Source organism: Phyllostomus discolor, chromosome 5 (assembly GCF_004126475.2).
Source record: "Phyllostomus discolor isolate MPI-MPIP mPhyDis1 chromosome 5, mPhyDis1.pri.v3, whole genome shotgun sequence".
In the NCBI taxonomy this organism is placed as follows: Eukaryota; Metazoa; Chordata; class Mammalia; order Chiroptera; family Phyllostomidae; genus Phyllostomus; species Phyllostomus discolor.
Window position 1 is genome coordinate 143,662,582 of NC_040907.2, and position 20,229 is coordinate 143,682,810.

At 39.4% G+C, this 20,229-nt stretch overlaps 1 protein-coding gene across 2 annotated transcripts in view; it reads left to right on the plus strand.

Moving 5' to 3' along the window:
- Positions 1–15,613, plus strand: part of LIPM (lipase family member M) — a 36,018-nt gene extending 20,405 nt beyond the window's left edge. For both annotated transcript variants that reach the window (XM_036026961.1, XM_028513565.2), the window contains 7 exons: positions 1,367–1,565; positions 2,420–2,529; positions 5,826–5,962; positions 6,102–6,248; positions 7,573–7,644; positions 9,087–9,158; positions 15,045–15,613. In XM_036026961.1, the coding sequence (XP_035882854.1) occupies positions 1,367–1,565; positions 2,420–2,529; positions 5,826–5,962; positions 6,102–6,248; positions 7,573–7,644; positions 9,087–9,158; positions 15,045–15,314 (1,007 nt within the window). In that variant the 3' untranslated portion in view covers positions 15,315–15,613. The remainder of the gene's footprint in view (positions 1–1,366; positions 1,566–2,419; positions 2,530–5,825; positions 5,963–6,101; positions 6,249–7,572; positions 7,645–9,086; positions 9,159–15,044) is intronic.
- The last annotated feature ends 4,616 nt before the right edge of the window (positions 15,614–20,229 follow it).

Genomic DNA, 20,229 nt, shown 5'->3' on the forward strand with positions numbered 1-20,229 from the left:
ATTGTGCTTTTGATATTATAGCCAAAAAAAAAATATTGCCAAGACCAATGTCAAAGAGCTTTATTCCTATGTTTTATTCTAGGTTTCGGGTCTTACATTTCAGTCTTTAATTCATTTTGAGTTAATTTTTGTGAGTAGTGTAAGTTAAGTGATAGTAGCTTTGACAACTTCATTAAGATGGTTTCTGCCAAGTTTTTCTACCATAAAGTTAGTATTTTTTCCTTTGTAATTAATAAATTTTGTGAAGAGATACTTTCAAGATATATAAATATCCTATATCCCTTCAAACTTTAACCACTAATTTTAGCATCCATTCATGATTTTGTAATGGCATTATGTTATAAATAAAAGCTTTTACTACCCCCTAATTCTCTTTTGTTCATCTTTATTGATATTAATATTGGTTCATACATTCTCTATTTAATAGGATATGATTTATTACTATCATTATTCATTTGGGTGCTCAAATTTCCCCATATTTAAATATTGGGAGATTCTTCAAGCTGGCTTGTGGGTCCTTCTAACATGAAGCACCAATAACCATTTACATCATGGCATACATGACATAGGTACATATGTGTATGTATTAATATTCTAATATTAATCATTATAAGTAATATGTAATCATATACATCATACAATATATTATGCTATATAATATATTATGTACAATATATAATATATTTATATTTTATATAATGTAGATATAGACATATATTCTTTATTTTATGTAATATGTATATTATATTTAACATATAGATATATGTTTACATATGCATACATATTTCTGTGTATATAATATTATAATATCAATAATTATATAGTGTTTATATAATTGTTTCTATTTTAACATTAATATACACACATAACTTTATATAATGTTATATAACATAATTACATATTATACATTACAATAATATAGTAATATATATTATTATACATATAAAATGCAAATATATAATTTTTATTCTTATTAACATAGAATAGTTATGATTAATGTAATAATTACCTTGATCATGATATTGCACTGCCTCCTGGAGCATTTCTAATATCCTCTCAGGTGCTTAGACAAGTCTACTAACATTAACTACACAAAAACAACAATGGAAGATGAACTTTGATTCTTTTTCAGTTCCAAGCATTGTGCCATCTGCTCCTTGTGCACTATTTTATTGTTATAACAAAAGTTCTATTTTTCTGATGAGGAAGTCAGAACCATAAAGGTTAAGTAACTGGCTGAGATAAGCTAGCAAGAAGCTGAACAACAGTTGAACACAGGTTTGTCTAACTTGACAGCCTTTGCACGTTAAAGGATACTGAGGAAGATAGAGAACATTTCCCACAGATGAAATTCTGCTTTTTGCAGGCTCCAGGCCTGTGGTGTTACTGCAGCATGGCCTGCTTGGAGACGCCAGCAACTGGATTTCCAACCTGCCCAACAACAGCCTGGGCTTCATTCTGGCCGACGCTGGTTTTGATGTGTGGTTGGGGAACAGCCGGGGAAACACCTGGTCTCGGAAACACAAGACCCTCTCTGTAGACCAAGATGAGTTCTGGGCTTTCAGGTATTTGAAAATCTTGGAGATGGACATGGATGTCTTTGGAAGAAATGGGTAAACAATTATGGCTTCTAGTGTTTGGGTAATTTACTTTGGTTGTCTCATCAATATTCTATATGATATGCTTTGATTGTCTCAGTTGGCTAGTGATTCTTTGGGGGAAGTAGTAGGGAAAATTGAATTCCCCAAGTAAAAGACTGGGTGTGGTGAATGGGGTGAGAATGGTGACCGGTGTCAGGTGATTAAGAGTGGTACGAAAGAAAGGTATGCCCATTTTCTTACAGATGGATGTCCTGGGACTAACTCTTCTTTGAGTTATGACAAGGACCAGTATCCCCAAGAGGAGATGAGATCAGACATTAAAGACATAAGGAAACTATTAAGCCTTAGGGACTATTAGTTCAACTAACACATCTCTCACACTCTTATAAAAGGTTTTTAATATTTTTATTTAAATTACCTCTGGACATTCCACCTGTTCTTTATCCCATTCATCAGATAAGGGCCTCATGGCATCTTCAGTACTTTTCATATAAATGAACCTGCATGACCCTGTGCTGTTCTGTTAACAGAATAGCAGGATGCCTCTACTAGGAGGTGGATTGTGTGCTCAGTGCGTATTCACTGAAGATGATTGTTGCTCTATCACATCTGCAGAAATAGCAGTTCAGTAACAACCTGGGACTCCAGAGGCACCTGTGCATCACGGGCTTGAAGCAAGTCCATTCCCAGTGTTGTGAGGGGCACCGTAACAAGCATTTGGGGCTGACAATTCAAGGATTTGTTTGTAAACCCTGGGGGCTGTTTTTGTTTGTTTCTGATTATAACTTCTCATATAACTTTGTCTTTTCCCTTTGTAGTTATGATGAGATGGCTAGGTTTGACCTTCCTGCAGTCATAAACTTTATTTTGCAGAAAACCGGCCAGGAAAAGATCTATTATGTCGGCTATTCACAGGGCACCACCATGGGTAGGTTCAAAGGAAAACAGGTTTGTATACGCAGAAGAAATGTGAGCATATGGTGACCAACTATGCCTGGGGTCAGTCATCGCACACTTCACTCATCTAACCTTATCATCCTCGGTGACTCTAAGAGCTACAGGAAACGGAAATGGAATTGAGGAAGGCTTCTGGAATGATAGATAGAGCAAGGGCTTTGGAATCAGAAGGATAAGTATTCAGATACTGGGCTCTACCACCTCTTAGGTAAATGTCATTGAGCAAATTGTTTTACTCCTGTGGCCTCAGTTTCCTCATCTATAAAATGTGGATAATAGTTCCCTTTTAGGTATGTTAGAGGTGATGGACTATTCAATATGATGACTTATATAAGCTCTGCAGAGGCAGATATTTTATCTAAAATATCTGTGAAAGCAGTTCCTGGCACTCTGTATGCACTCAGTAACCACATTGAATGAGTTCAGTGTCTGGCATGTAATAGGCAAATAATAAACACTAAGCAGTGTCACACTATAAACAGAACAGGTGGGGGAATTTACTCAAATCTCTATTTCCCTTCTAATGCCAATGTCTGCGATTGCATGCTCATGTCCTTTTGTTTTTGATGAATTTGTGAGAAACCTTAACTCATGATCCCAGAGAATGCAGATCACCTACTTGGAAAGATGAGCATAGAGGCTGGCTACCCTGCCTTTATATCAGACCAGAGTCAAGAGGAAAAATGTACTTGGCTTAGAGTAGAATGAAGGAAGACCAGGAGAGGCACAGTACGTGCCTTGAAGAGAAGGCTCTCTATCTCTGGAGAGGGATGAGAGGAGCTCTGTACCTTCACCCTGAGCCAAACCCGAAGGTGAAGGACAGGGTAAGGGAGACTAAGGAAACAGGTGAGCACTCACTCACAGGAACTCAGGGCCCAAGTTCAGTTCATTCATTTTTGCTTGGTGATTCCTAGTGAATGAAAAGACACTGACTTCCACAGTTCCCTTTCTGGCTTTCTCAATAACATTAACTGATCCTAGTGGTGCTATGTCTCATCATGTACTTCATAGAAAGAAAGTTAAAGTATTATGCCTGCTCTAACTCCATTTTCCAGAGGCCTTAAAAATGTTTGCTCTGTACTCAAATTGTTCAACTTGACATAAAGAAAAAGATGGTAGTGATGAAGCTAAATGTTACTCTGAGAAGAAGGAGGGGGCAAAAAAGCATCAGATTACTCTATTAGTCAATCACACAGCTATTAATATGGAGAACTCAAACTTGCTTTGCATAAGGAGTACTGATGGGAGAAGTCACCTAGAGTTCTCAGATTTCGACATTGGAGGGGAGTTCTATATTGTCAGAATTAAGCTAGATTATAGTCATGTATTTTGAAGTATTTCAACCCAGTCTTGCTGATGGTACAGTTGGGAGAGCAAGTGCTAATACCAGGTCAGTCTTCTGATTGCCTTTACACGTGGCTGGCAAACCTAATACGGGAAGAGAAAAGAAGGGAAGGAATTAGTCTTTCTTAATACTTACCTGCTGGGAACTAGACAGAAGTCCCATGATTCTAAGGGATGTGTTTTTGATGCGTTGTCCACAGCAACAGCTCATGGTCTCCACTGGTTCCAAGTGGTCTCGAATGGGGCCCCACCTCTGTGGTCCCAAATCGTTGCCCCACATTGGGCGGCAGCTGGTGCGTGGGTCACCGGGCAGCAGTGATCACAGAATGCTGCGGATGGCTCATCGAAATTCAAGAAAAAACATGCACAGAGACAGACCAGTTTCTGTGGAGAAGTAGGGACAGGATGGCCACCCCCTTTAGTGGGAAGCACGCCAATTTACCGTCCAAACCTGCTTTTATTGGGCTTGTTTTGCATAAGAATTCAGGTAAAGCACATTACTCATTATGAGGAAGTAAGGATCAAACAATAGATAACAAGAAACTCTGAGGGTCTATTCTGAGTCAGGGTCAAAGAGCTGTAAAACTTTGAGGAAAAAACTAACTTCCTCCTTGGACCCTTCTCATTCAACTGAGAGAATTCTAAACAAAGAAGGTTTCACAGGAATTTACATGTTCTTTCTTAGTCCTGATCACCCGGGGAATCTGCCCTTTCCAGCACAGGGTGGCACCACCCTGTCATTGTTTTAGGCTTAGGTGGAGCAAGGGAGGTGAGGCAACCAAGAGATAAGGAGATTTTCTCCCAGATGGTGAGGACTCAGGCTATGTCAAAACCAAGGAGCGAGGGTCCATCACCCCCTTTTGCTGTAGCCCCCAAAGTCCTTTTTTGGGGGCCTCCCACGTGATCGTGCCTGTCTTAGATCATTCCCCCCTTGGGGAATCTTACCCGTCATTGGCTAACCAACCAAGCACTGGGGGTCAGTTATGAATGAAGCAGCAGAAGCAGCACTCCTGCCAGAAAGATAAGCTTTTGTCTCCTTGGTGGCTTATGGTCCAAGGCCACTCCCTCAGCCTTAGCCTAGGCAGGAATTACAGCTTCTGATACCAGGCAGGGCGGTTCCCAACATTTTTTTCCCCTACTCAGCCACCCTCCCTACAACCTGCAAGCATCAGTTTAGACAGAGAGAGTACAAGCTCTTTCAAAGTAGACAAAGAGTATCTCAAATATAATGACCACGCCCTGGCTTTCTATAATAGCCTTTTTCTCCCAAAGGCTTCACAGAGAGTATTCCTGCACAGTGATCATTTGAGGAATTTGCCTCTATTTTATTGGTATAGAAACTGAGGCGCCAACTGACTTAATTAGTATCCCATACCAAGTTTATGGTGAAAATAAGAGTAGTTGGAATCCAGTTCACTTGTCTACTACCTTACCTTACAGTTTGGGTTCCAAAAAAATAGGTGTCAAAGAAAACTGGCAAAATCCTGCTATACCCATTCTGTCATAGAACATGCTCATTATCAGTAAACAAGGCAATTTCTCGTTTTTTTCACTGTAGAGATTTACTGAAATACCTCATAAAAATTTGAGAATTAAATGAAGTAAGAACCAGCAACAAAGCGTCTAGCATATGGTTCCCTCTCGATATATAAATATTCTCAAAGTCCATATTATTGGACTCAATACTTTAATTCAGTAACTCTACGAGAACCTACTACTGAACATCCACTAAGCCAGAAGTCAGAGGGCACACAAAGATGTTTTTGCTGCTGTTGTTTTTCCCCCTCTGGGCACTTATAATTTCCTGGGAGAGTGAAGACACAATCACAAGCAATTACTGAAATAGCCTGGCAAAAGTAAAATAAGCATTTTATGAATTCCAAGATATTCAATATCCACGCTGACATATTCCTTCTCTTACAGGCTTTATTGCATTTTCCACCATGCCAGAGCTGGCTGAGAAAGTAAAAATGTATTTTGCCTTAGCACCCATAGCTACTATTAAACACGCGAAAAGCCCTGGCACCAAATTTTTGTTGCTGCCCGATATGATGATCAAGGTACGTGACTCCTCAGAAAATGTCTTGTCTACATACAGGAGTCATCCAGCACAATAAGGAAAGGTTTACACTTTCCTACTAGAGCCACTTCTTTTGGATTATAATGTAATGACTACTATTTTGTTTCATATCTTAACAGGGATTGTTTGGAAGGAAAGAATTTCTGTACCAGACCAGGTTTCTCCGCCAGTTTTATATTTACCTTTGTGGCCAGATGATTATTGATCAGATTTGTAGCAATATCATTTTACTTCTGGGAGGATTTAACACACAGAACATGAACATGGTAAGTGGGAATCTAGCAAATTCTCAGTTCTTAAAGCAAAGCTATTAGTCTTACTCCTTGAGGGTGAGTTATTGCCAATGAACGCTTGTAGAAATGTAATCTTAGTAATTAGATTTTCTCCATATTATACTAATATTCGGGAAATGGTTTAACATGGGTTGAGGTCAGGTTAATGCAAGGGCATTGCTAGATATTAACTTCACAGGTTATAGATGGAAGAAATAATGAAAACAACTTTAAACAGCAAATTAGCAGATGAATAAAAGTGACTAGAATCCAGTAGTCAAAAGAGAGAACAATGATGCATCATCCACCTCATCTTTCTACTTGGGTCCTTCTGGTTTGTAGTTTAAGCCCTTCGATAGGGTGTCTGGGAGTTTCCCTGTGCCTTAGGCATGGCCACCAGTTGGTTGGTGTCTCAGGGTGGCTTCCCAGGAAGCACACTCAGAGATGGAGATTAGTGGGCAAAGGGATTCAGGGTTATGCTCTTGGGATAACACCTAGAGAAGGGAATGAAACAAGATTGGGTATATGGCAGGGTGGGGAAGCTCTGACGCAGTCTGGTGCAGTCCTTAATGGGAAGCTGGGTTGATCCTACAGGGATTTGTGAAGATGGGATGACCCGTCAGAGCTGTCCCAAGTGAGGGTGAGAGAGCTGGGTTTTTATACCCCACATGAACCAGTCGTTCAATACAGATAATGCCAGTACTGTCTGATACACTGAGCAAGACAGCACTCTACACCTGGGACAATCCCCCAAGGAGGCCCCATTGCTACCAGCCACAATAGCCCTGGCAGTTGGAAGAACACATCTTTAATTCCTATAGATTCTTTTCCTTCTTCTTTTAAATAATAAAATTAATAGATACCATATGATAAGCATTTATTATGTGTCAGGCTAAATTATTCCCCATAACAATCCTATGAGACAGATATTTTCAATATCCCCACTACAGAGATTAGTATCCTGAAATTTTAGTGTATTAAATAACTCCTAAATCCACCTAAAAATTCAGTGAGAGCTAGTATTTGAATACAGGCTAATTCTAGAATTTTCACCCTTAGTTACTGTCATAAAGATTCTTTTAAAAAAGAGGTCTGATATATAATGAGAAAGTATCCTCAGATGAAAAATATAGGGGCCCAAGAATACATGTAGTGGTGATTTTATTTATGTGCATGTGTATACTACTGTTTTTAGATCACTGCTGATCATTTAATGATGTTTCTGCTTCTTAGTCTGATACCTGGAAATTTGATCTTGACAAGGTGCATATTTTGTGAATTTTCCCATGTCCCACAAACTACCCATGCTTTGTTACAGAGCCGAGCAAATGTGTATGTTGCTCATTCTCCTGCCGGAACATCTGTGCAAAATATCCTACACTGGAGCCAGGTAAGACTGTTGATTTGTAATTGTTCCTACGTAAATGTCTTTGTGCAGTTTGTCTGGAATAGTTGAAGAATGTCCTTGACAGGCCAGGGGGTATTTTACATTTATGACAAGATGAAATGTGATCACCCTGGCTGGTGTGGCTCAGTGGATTGAGTGCCAGCCTGCAAACCAAAAGGTTGCTGGTTCGATTCTCCATCAGGACTTATGCCTGGGTTGCTGGCTAGGTCCCCAGTTGGAAGGTTGTGAGAGGCAACTGATCAGTGAATCTCTCACACATCAAGTTTCTCTCCCTCTCTTTCTTTCTCCCTCCCTTACTCTGTTTCTAAAAATAAACAAAATCTTTTTTTAAAAAAGATGAAACGTGATCTATAACATGGAAACTTTTCAGGAGATGGAAGAAAAGGATTGGCTCAAGGACATCTTCAGTTAACCTTAAAAGTGTGAATTCAGGTTGTCCCAGTGAGACCTTTCTCTGTCTCCAGCCACTTCAAACTGAGGCAGGAGAATATCATTTTCAGCTCTTCCAGAAGCTCAGTCAAATAGCTACAAAATGCTAAGGCAAGACCTAGTTACCCAAGGAGGTTTCACGGGAAGGAAAGACTATACCTGCTACACAGGAGGAAAAGTCTTGATTACAAGTCACATGAACTAAAGAAGGCAGAGCTGAAGTAAGACATTTGAACTGATTCAAGGGCAATGTGAATGCTAATTATTCTTTCACAAATGAAGAAGCTCTGAACCTAATACTACTGCTCATTCTAGATGATACTGTAGAGTGGTCCTGATTGGGTGTGGAAATAAAGATGGAAATAAGGACAGAACTAGAGCATAACTAACCTTAGATTTTCATCTATTAAAAATACAACTTTGTTAAAAAAATGAGAGGACTATAACTCAAGCAGAGAGTTTTAAGAAGTAGTGATGTTTATAAGTCCTAAATATGGTTTTATCTGTCTTTCTAGCAATTTAGAGTCTAGTGAAATTGATCTCATAAGGTCATTGTTACATTTGTGTGTGTGTGTGTGTGTGTGTGAGAGTGTGAGAGAGAGAGAGAGAGAGAGAGAGAGAGAGATTGATTTTATAATCGTGAACTGGGTTGAGTGTTGGTCACCTTCTCCCAGTCACCAGGGGGAGCTTTTCCTTTGTAGCCTGCAGAGTGGTGCAGAATACCCATCTAGGTAGACTCCGATGGGGATGCCCTTCCTGGAGTTGTATAACATGGTGACCAAGTACTTCTGCAGTACATACATTTTTTTCCCTAAATGGGTCTTATTCTTGCCTTTGTACTTTCCTGAAGATTATCCTAATGCTGACAGGAAGTTCAGCCTCAACCTTTGCTCTCTGCTTCCCCCACAACTGCAGACTTGGTAGCACACTTCCATCCCTCCACCCACTCTAATCCAGCAATACATTTGAATGCCATATGAATTGTTTCCTTTTAGGCAGCAAATTCTGGGGAACTCCGGGCATTTGACTGGGGAAGCGAGACCAAAAATCTGGAGAAAGGCAATCAGGTAAGAATATCAATATTAACCTTTTAAATTGTACAACAAAAAAGTTATAATGGCAGTTTATGAGATGGGAATAAAATACAAGAAAGTGAGTGGAAAATAATCAGGTGTGACTCTGATGCATGCACCAGACCGCAGTGTCCAAGGCATTATGGATGAGACACAAGAGAAATTCACGTGGACTATCAAGTCCTGTGGAGGAAAGGGGACGGCATGGCTACCCTCTCAAAGGGAGGGTGCCTTGGAGTGGCCTAGCAACTCTCTCAAGAGGAGAACGTGCTGATCCTTGCCTTCACTGGTTTTTATTGGCTTTTAATTTGCATAGGAATATAGGTAAAGTTCATTAATCATTGTCAGGCAGTAAGGATCAAACAATAGATAGCATACAAAGAACTACAAGGGCTTATTCTGAGTCAGGGTCTGTTAGCTAAAAGGCTACAAAACTTTGGGAAACAAACCCATTTCCTGCTCGGACCCTTATCATTTAATTGAGAGCATTCTTAGTGAAGCAGGTTTCACAGTTTATGTATTCTTTCTCAGGCCTGATCACCCGGGAAACTTGCCCTTTCCAGCACAGGGCTGCACCACCCTCTGTCATTGTTTCAGGCTTAAGTCAGGTAGTGGAGGCAAGATAGCCAAGAAATTAGGAGGCTTCTCACAGGCAGAATGAGGACTCAGGCTTTATCAAAGCCAAGGAGCAAGGGTCCATCACTGCCTTTCTCCATAGCCCCCCAAGTCCTTCACCTGGGGCCTCCACATGATCATGCCTGTCTTAGATCTTTCCCACCTTGGGGAATCTTACCCATCATTGGCTAACTGATCAAATATTGGGGGCCAGTTATGGAAAAAGGAACAGAAGTGGCACTCCTGCCAGGGAGATAAGCTTTGTCTCCTTAGTGGCTTATGATCCTAAGGTCACTCACTCAGCCTTAGCCATGGGGGCATTACAGCTCCTGAAACTAGGCAGGGCAGCTCCCAACATGACCCCCAACATTACTCATTTGCAAATGAGTAAGGTCACAGCTTAGCAAGAGGCGTGCTGCTTTTACAATGGAGTAGGAGAGCTTCTTTGAAAGGCCACGAAGGAGGAACTGGGCTTTTCAGGAGCAAGATAAGGTAGGCTTAGTGAAGGGAAGAGTGTGTTCTGTGGTGGCTGTTACTAGAAGAATCCTTTTTGAACCAAAAACCAAAAACACACCAATGAAGATGGCAGGGGTGAGGTTGTCTTTGTGGTACAATACAAAAAGCATTAATTTGTGGTTGTCAGAGACAGGGGTGAGGGGTTGGAGGTGGGAAATGGGTGAAGGGGGTCAAAAGGTACAAACTTCAGTTATAATATAAATAAGTTATAAGATACAATGTACAGAATGGTGACTATAGTTAACAACACTATATTGTATATCTGAAAGTTCCTGAGAGTAGATATTAAAAGTTCTTATTACATGCAAAACAAAATTACAATTATATGTGGTGATGGATGTTAACTAATTCACTGTGGTAATCATTTCACATTATAATTCAATCTTATCTGTAATTTTAAAAACTTGCTGCATAAAGAAAAAGACCATTAATTGGCCAGGGAGGATTCTTGCTTTAGTCTTGCCTCTCTGCCTATAAACTCACATGATCGTGGATAGGCTACTTTGATCCTTAGGCCTAAATATTTTTTAACTCTAAAAATTATTGGACTAGATTATTCTTAAGAGCTCTCCCTGGTCACATTTATAGTGATTCTGTAATTTGCAAGTAAAAAATATTTTAAAAATTCTATCACATTACCTAGGAAACTGTATAGTCAGTGTTATAGAATAAAGTTAAAAATAAGTGTACAGAATCAGAAGTTTATATTAAACTATTTTGAGCATAAAATCTTCACTGCAGACTCTCAGTGAGCTTATTTGTGAATGTAAACAAACATTGACCATACACATTTAAATCTGAAGGGAGCTGAATAGACACAGGTAAACCTTTGATAGTCTCATAGCACCCTTAACATCTCTTTCTGTATATCAATCTAGATAGAAAAGGCTAGGAAATTAAAGACTGTGTAGTGCCCATGAATAGCAAACTTTCCATCAAAGGTATCTGCTCCATTTTTTTAGATCTGTCTTAGCTGTTTCCTAAAATATTGTGTTGGCCAAAAATCCATGATGTTTTTTCCTTAAAATAAAAGACACATTTTTCATTTTCACCAATAACTTTATTGATTTGAATATTTTAAGTATGTTAGCTATCTCCTCCTATTGGCTTCTAGTGGGTAGAGGTCAAGGGTGCTGCTAAACATCTTCCAATGCATAAGATAGTCCCACAGCAAAGAATTATTTGGCCAAAATGTAAATAGTACCAAGAAACTTCACACACCACTTCTGATATGGTTAATCCATCCCAGCATTTTCTCCATACACTGCACAAATCTTTTTGCATTTTAGTTGTATTTCACCTTCCTTGAAATCATAAAGCATAATATGCCAAAAATATTGTGTACTTTCTTCCATTTTAAATATTAAAATGGCTGCACAAAAATTCCCCAATTTTGATGTTTTTCTTAAAATGCATGCTTATATGACAGCTGTCACAATACAATCTCACTAAATTATTTTGCATGAAGTTAAAGACAACTAAGCGACTTCCACTCAGGATGGAGGCATAGCCAAACATGCTTCACCTTTTTGCACAACTACAGCAAAAATTACAACTACGCTACAAAACAAATATCACCCAGACTCTTCAGAAAATTGAGCTGTACAGAAGTCCAACAACCAAGGATTTAAAGAAGCCACATTTATCCAGACAGGTGGGAGAGGAGGAGGTGCAGAGAGGTGTGGCAAGGTGGGGAGAGATGTGGAGAGGCAGTGGAATGGGCAATCCCACATTCATTTGTGGTGGATAAGTATTGGGAGGGACACCTCAGGAGCAAGCAATCCCAGCCCCAGACCAGACCACCCAGCCCAGGGTTCCAGGGCCAGGAAGATAACTCCCCATAACTTCTGTCAGTAAAAACGCATGGGGGTTGGGGTGGCAGAAGAAACTGGGATTCTCAAGAGACTGCTTTTAAAGGGCCTGCAATGGACTTAGGACTCACGTAGACCCACCCCTCTGGGATTCAGTACTAAGGCAACGGCTGGAAGGGCACAAGTGGCATATGGGGAGAAGGGGGAGAGTTAGATGACTGGCAACAGCATGAGTGCTAGAGAAAGCTTTCTCCCAGGCAATCTCCAGAGGCCAGGCAGTGACATTGTCCCCTCTCTGAGCCCTCCCTCACACAGAGCCACAAAACAGTAAAATAGGTTGCTTTACCCTTGCGATTACCTAAGACTCCACCCCATACAACATACAGGTGTGCTTTTCCACAATAGGCCATGCTACTAAGACAGGGAGTCAAAGCAGCTCTATCTAATACATAGAAACATATAGAGAGAGGCTGCCAAATTGAGGAGACAAAGGAATATGGCCCAAATGCAAGAATAGAACAAAACTCTAGGAAAAGAACTAAATGAAATGGAGATAAGCAACCTATCAGACGCAGAGTTCAAAACACTGGTTATCAGGATGCTCAAAGAACTCATTGAGTATGGCAACAGCATAAAAAAGATCCAGGCAAAAATGAAGATTGCATTAAGTGAAATAAAGAAAAATCTACAGGGAACTAAAAAGGAAAGAAAAAGCATTCAATCAGAACAGCAAGAAGAAAAAAGAATTCAAAACAAATGAGGATAGAATAAGAAGCCTCTAAGACATCTCCAAATATACAAACATCCAAATCTTAGGGGTGCCAGAAGGAGAAGGGGAAGAGCAAGAAATTGAAAACTTATATGAAAAAGTAACAAAATAAAAATTCTCTAATTTGGTGAAGGAAATAGACATACAAGTCCAGGAAGCAGAGTCCCAAACAAGTTGGACCCAAAAAGGACCACACCAAAACACATCATAATTAAAATGCCAAAGGTTAAAGATAAAAAGAGAATCTTAAAAGCAGCAAGAGAAAAGGAGACAGTTACTTACAAAGGAGTTCCCAGATGACTATCAGCTGATTTCTCAAAGGAAACTCTGCAGGCAAGAAGGGACTGGCAAAAAGTATTCAAAGTCATGAAAAGCAAGAACCTACAATGTAGATTATTCTAGCTAGCAAAGCTCTCATTTAGAATGGAGGGGCAGATAACGTGCTTCCCAGACAAGGTAAAACTAAAGGAGTTCATCACCAAGCCCTTATTATATGAAATGTTAAAGAGAACTATATAAGAAAAAGATCAAAACTATAAACATTAAGCCCTGGCTGGCATAGCTCAGTGGATTGAGTGCAGGCTGCAAACCAAAGTGTTGTAGGTTCGATTCCCAGCCAGGGTACATGCCTGGGTTGCAGGCTATAACCCCCAGCAACCGCACATTGATGTTTCTCTCTCTCTCTCTTTCTCCCTTCCTTCCCTCTCTAAAAATAAATAAATAAAATCTTTAAAAAAAACTATGAACATTAAATGCTAACAAATGCACAACTATCAACTGAATCTAAAAAAACAAACTAAACAAACAAGAACAGAAACAGAATCAGATATTACATGCTTGACTCCACTAGCTGGGAACCTCCACCTGGTTCCAAGCCACCTCATTAACATAACAAAAGACACATTTATGGTGCTCATTATTTAGTAGAATTCCAAGGGTGCTTTTGGGGGCTGGGAGGGTGGTGACTAAAACAATAGAAATTTATTCTTTCACAGTTCTGGAGGCCAAAAGTCTAAAGTCAAGGTTTAGGCAGGGTTGCTTCCTTTTGGAGCCTCTGAGATTCTGTCCCTTGCCTCTCTCCTAGCTTCTGGTGGTTGCTTGTCGTCCTTGGTGTTTCTTGGTTTGTAGATGCATCACTCTAATCTCTCTACCTCTGCCTATATCTTCACATGATTCTCCTCTCTCTGTCTTCTGCCCTTGCCTTTGAAAAACACTTACTATTTGATTTAGGGCTACCCTAGCCAATGATGGTCTCATCTCAAGGTCCTTAACTAAAGGTTTTAGGAGCTCTGTTCCAAAAATGGGGATGAAGACCAATAATACATTTTTTTTATTTCAAATTACACCATAGTCTATAACTCATAATTTTTAGAAAGTCACAAAGTGAAACAAGGACTGCCTAGATTGCAACCTTGGCTCCAGAGTGGATTTTCTACGTAAGAAATGGGCCTCAACATTTCTCTGAGTTCAAAAAAGACCTGGGTGCTGATTAACTTCAAGGGCTCGGTCAGCCAGTCTGATTTCATAGCACTGCTTGAATAAGAGATGTTCTCAAGAGTTAAGAAACCTAGACACCCTTCTTTGGGTGATAGCACACTAGAGCAGGGGTCTAATTCATACTTGCCCTTGATTCAAATTTCCTGAGTCCCAGTACCATTGAATTCCCCATGTTTTTGGAGATGGTCGAGCTGGGCTTGTTCAAGGGTTTTCTGTTACCATAGAAAATCTCTGTAAAGAGTGAGAGCAAAGACCTCAGTAGAGGCCCATTTTCTTGCCTTTCTCTGTAAAATATTTCTAACTCTGTCCTCATAAAATGTTTGTGAAATTATCTTTTAAAGCTAATATATGTGTTAAATATTTATTACTAGGAAAAAATTGGATATGAATACTTAAAGTGCTAGGCAGTTTACATATTTTTTCATTTAACCTAGTCAATGATTACAGATACCCCCATTTCACAGATGAAGAAACTGAGGTTCAGTGAGGTTAAGTAATTTTACCTTCAGGTAAGTGCTGTAACAGAAACTCTAAATGCACATCTGTTTGGCTCCAATGCCCATGCATTTTTCATCAGAACACATGGTATATTTAGAGTGTTTATTTGGAATGTAAATTATGAGCTTGGAAGTCCAGATGTGATCTACAGTTAACAATATTCTTCTTTTCTAGCCAACTCCTATAAGATACAGAGTTAGAGACATGACGGTCCCCACGGCAATGTGGACTGGAGGTCAGGACTGGCTTTCAAACCCAGATGATGTGAAAACACTGATCTCTGAAGTGAACAACCTCATCTACCACAAGAACATTCCCGAATGGGCACATGTGGATTTCATCTGGGGCTTAGATGCACCTCATCGTCTGTATAACGAAATCATACATCTGATGAAGCAGGAGGAGACCAGCCTTTCCCAGGGAATGTGTGAGGTCAGACTGTGAAGCACCAAATGCTGACAAGTCTTAGGAAAAACCTTGTGGACGATGGTGCCAGGGTCCATGAACAAAGGAATTTAAGGATTTCCAAAACTGGAAACCTATCATATCAATAGAAGGGAAGTAGAGAAGGGAAGGCGGAGATTTATTACATATTCCTTCAGATTTCTTGCACTTGGCACTAAAACTGACACTAAATTTTGTTTCTAGTTAACTAAACTACTCATTGGCTAAACATCAGTTTCATGAGCTATTTATACAGGGTCCAGCAGAAGTAAGGCCTGCTTGGGTGTGGTTGGTAGGGTAATAATGTAGGTGTAATAATTCATAGTTTTAATTTGAACATTTCACCTAAAATGTCTTATGGTATACTTGAGTGTGATATTGTTATGTTATAGAATTACATGCTTATGATTTTATAATAAGCGATTTTATAACAAAAAGGGGTGTTATTTGTGCCAGACCCTGTATATTCTACCATATTGAAGGGTAGGGTTTATCTGAGAGCTACAAATCATGTAGACATTCTCTATGTCATTCAGGTAAAACTTTCCTAAAACTTGTTATTTATTTTTCTACAAGCCATATTTTTGGAACAATAAAGTAAAATGAAAAATTGGGATGAGAGAGAGTCTTTTTTACTAAATACTTTATTTATTTTTAGAGAAAGGGAAAGGGGGGGAGAAAGAGAAGGAAAAAGGGATGTGTGAGAAATACATTGATTGGTTGGTTGCCTCTTGTACTCTCCCAACTAGGGTCCTGGCCAGGAACCCAGGCATGTGCCCTGAATAGGAATTGAACCACTGACCTTTCAGGTCACAGGCCGGCACTCAATCTGCTGAGTCATACCAGCCAGGGCAAGACAAGAGTCTTGAATCTCTGGACTGTTGTTGACTTTCGCAAATAAACTAGATATTTTCACCTTATTGCCACAGAAACAGCACTACCTCAGAAAGTCAAGCTGCTATAATAAAAAACAAACAAACAAATTAATTAATAAACAAAAAATCATTATACATCATGGATAAAATATTACATTTCAAGTATCTTCAAAAGGGCCAGGTTTTACAGCTGAGTCTTAGAAGAGATACTTTTGTGGAATTTTTATGAGTTTTTCAATAAGTGCATTGCATTGCATAAAGCATGTATGTGTATTTCAGTACCTAGATACTAGTCCAAGCTTGTTTGAGAATGGCTTGGAGACCTATTGTCTAGAAATGTCTGACCCAGCTTCCTGCCTCCAAAAATTAAAAGCTAGAAAGAAAATTTTGTAATGTTATGAGCAAAATAAAACAGTCATATATTTTATCCTTTGATCTTGACAAAGTTACTGTTGGAAAATTCCTCAGCTCATTCTCAAATCTGGTTATTTCTCTCACTCTTCACACAGTTTCAAAGATGACAGGTATAATTATATGAGTAATAGTATAACTATGCAAAACTCTGGAACCAATAGCACAATTTTGAAAACTTCTGAATTGATGTTTTAATGGTGTATGTCGAAGGTATATTTATGCGTGAAGTTACCTTTTTTTTTTTATCTCCCAGAGACACCTGGTCACTCAGTACAATCTGACTGGATCTTACATAATTTATTAAGAGACATTTAAAGGCTTCAGAATCTATATCTATACCCTACTACTCCTATCACAAAATAAGTGCTTTAAGGCCCAACATTCCTAGATTTGATTTTGATTAGAACTTTGTTCTGTTCAAGGATGGCAAATCTCTTATTCTTAGACATATTGGTTACCACACATTATTGTGGCTTAGTTTATGTCTAAAGATATTTATGATTTGACATCCAGTCAAGATGGCAGCATAGGTAAGCATAGCTGAACTCTCATGTAACCACATCAAAATTACAACTAGAATATAAAACAACCATAACTCAAAACCATCATAAAATGAGTTGAATGAATGTCTGACAACTATGGAATTAAAGAAACCATATCCAACCAGACTGGTAGGAGGGATGGAGACACAGAACAGGAAGGTCCCACAGCCACGTGTGGTGGATAAAAATTCATGAGGGATATCTCAGGACAAAGGACTCTGAGCCCCACATCAGGCCCCCCCAGCCCAGGGTTCCAGTGCCATGAAGAAAATTCCCCAAAACTTCTGGCTATAAAAAGGAGTGGGGGTTGAGTTAGTGGAAAAAACTGCAATAGCCCCAAGTGATTCCTCTTAACCCACACATTGACTTACTCAGACTCACCCCCTCTGAGCTCCAGCTCCACAGTAACAGTTTGAAAGGCACCAGCGGCACAAAGGGAGGAGCTGAAGTGTCTGGCATAAATGCAAAAGCTGGAAGATAGCTTTCTCCCAGACAGAAAGTTGGGCAGAGGCCATTGTCCCTTTTTTGATCTCTTCTCCAACAGAGCCAGAGCCAGCAGGCTGGTGCCATATCAGAGACTCTGTCAACTTGGCAAACACTGTTTGCCTCCAGTGTTTGCCTAGATATTCCCAGAGACTCTGTCCCACCCAACTTATGGGTCCACCCAAGCTGCTTTTCCATATTAATGGCTGGTCTTGGCTCATGCCTCACAAGTTCCTAAATCCACTCAAATAAACAACAGCCAACCTCAGAGAACTTACCAGCCCCCATACCTCTTGCTAAGTGGCCCCAGGCACAGCACTAGCAGCAACCAGTCTAGATTCAAAGCTTGGCTTAACATGGAAATCTCTAAGACCAGTATAAGTAGCAGCCATCTCAGATTGCTTTATTGCTCAGGCAGGGTGGCTCAGGGCAAAACACAGGTGGGAACTGACCTTGGCCTGCACCCAGAAAATACTAGAGCTTGCATACCCAGAGGATAGCTACAAACCATTTTGGAGAACCACCACCCTGCCCCTGCACAGATGGTCCTCCATAGAGGGTAGAGGTTGGTGGTCAGTGGCCACAGCCAGTCCTTGCAGGTGACTAGCCTGTAAATTGACCTGCCAACAGTAATTAAGGCTCAACTACAAGAGAAGGGTGTACTCATCCAGCTTGGGTGATAGGAGAGGCCGTACCTCTGAACCCTGCAGGACACCTACTACATAGGCCATGCTACCAAGACAGGGAGTATTAGCAGCTCTACCTAATACATAGAAATAAACACAGGGAGGCTGACGAAATGAGGAGACAAAGAAACATGGCCCAAATGAAAGAACAGATCAAAACTCCAGAAAAAGAACATAACAAAATGGAAATAAGCAATCTATCAGATGCAGAGTTCAAACACTGATTATAAGGATGCTCAAGGAACTTAGTGAGGACCTCAGCAGCATAAAAAAGATCCAGTCACAAATGAAAGATACAACAATTAAAGAACAATTTACAGGGAAACAACAGTAGAATGGGTGAAGCCAAAAATCATATCAAAGATTTGGAACATAAGGGAGCAAAAAATAACCAATCAGAACAAGGAGAAAAAAGAATTTAAAAAATGAGGATAGTATAAGCAGCCTCTGGGACAACTTCAAGCTTCCCAACATTTGTATCATAGGGGTGCCAGAAGGAGAAGAGAAAGAGCAAGGAACTGGACATCTATTTGAAAAAATAATGAAAGAAAACTTCCCTAATTTGGTGAAGGAAACAGACATGCAAGTCCAGGAAGCACAGAGAGTCCCAAGTAAGATGGTTGCAGAGTCCCACTCCAAGACACATTATAATTAAAATGCTAAAGGTTAAAGGTAAAGAGATAATCTCAAAAGTAACAAGGGAAAAGAAGTTAGTTACCTACAGGGGAATTCCTATAAGACTGTCATCTGATTACTCAAAAGAAACTTTGCAAGCTAGAATTATTTCATTGGCAAGAAATACTCAAAGTCATGAAGCAGAGACCTATAGCCAAGATTGCTCTACTCAACAAAGATATCATTGAGAACTGAAGGGCAGATGAAGAGCTTCCCAGATAAGAAAAAACTAAAGGAGTTCATTACACCAAACCATTATTATATAAAATATTAAAGGAACTTATTTTAAAAAAGAAAATCAAAACTATGAACAGTAAAATGGCAATAAATGCATATCTATCAACAATTGAATCTAAGAAAACAAACTAAGGGAACGAGAAAAACAGAGACAGAATCATGGATATAGAGAGCATATTGATGGTTGCCAGATGGGAGGGGGTGTGGAGTAGTGGGTGAAGCAGTGAGGAGATTAAGAAATACAAATAGGTAGTTAAAGAATATGCTTGGGGATGTAAAGTACAGTATAGGAAATGAAATGGTCAAAGAACATACTCATGACCAAGAGATGTAAACAATGGTGTGGGGATTGCCTGAGGGAGTGAGGGGTGCTGGGTAGAGGGGGCCAAAGGGGGAAAAATTGGTACAACTGTAATGGCATAATTAATAGAATATAATTCAAAATTTTTTTAAATAAAAAATTCACACTTCATTTTTTATTTATAAATTTAATCATTTTTAAGAATTTTTAAAGAGATTTTATTTATTTATTTTTAGAGAGAGGGGAGGGGAGAGAGAAAATGAGGGAAAGAAGCATCAGTGTATGGTTGCCTCTCGTGCTCCCTAGTGGGGACACGGCCAGCAACCCAGGCATGTGCCTTGGCTGGGAATTGAACCAGCGACCCTTTGGTTCACAGTCTGGTGCTCAATCCACTGAGCTATACCAGCCACAGCAAATTTAATCATTTTAAAAATATACTTTTTCACTGTTTTACTGACAAAGGAGTTGGACAAATATTTTGATATTCTCTCTTTCATCTAGAAGTATAACTCAGATACTATCTCATTATATAGCTCTTTCTTATGTAGGAATACTTTATCTAAATAAACTACAGTAATATTTACTTATTTATTTTTTAGGTTTTCTTTTATTATTATTTTTTATTGTTGTTCAAGTACAGTTTTCTGCCTTTCCGCCACCCCTCCCCAAAACTACAGTAATATTTAAAATTTTATCAATATA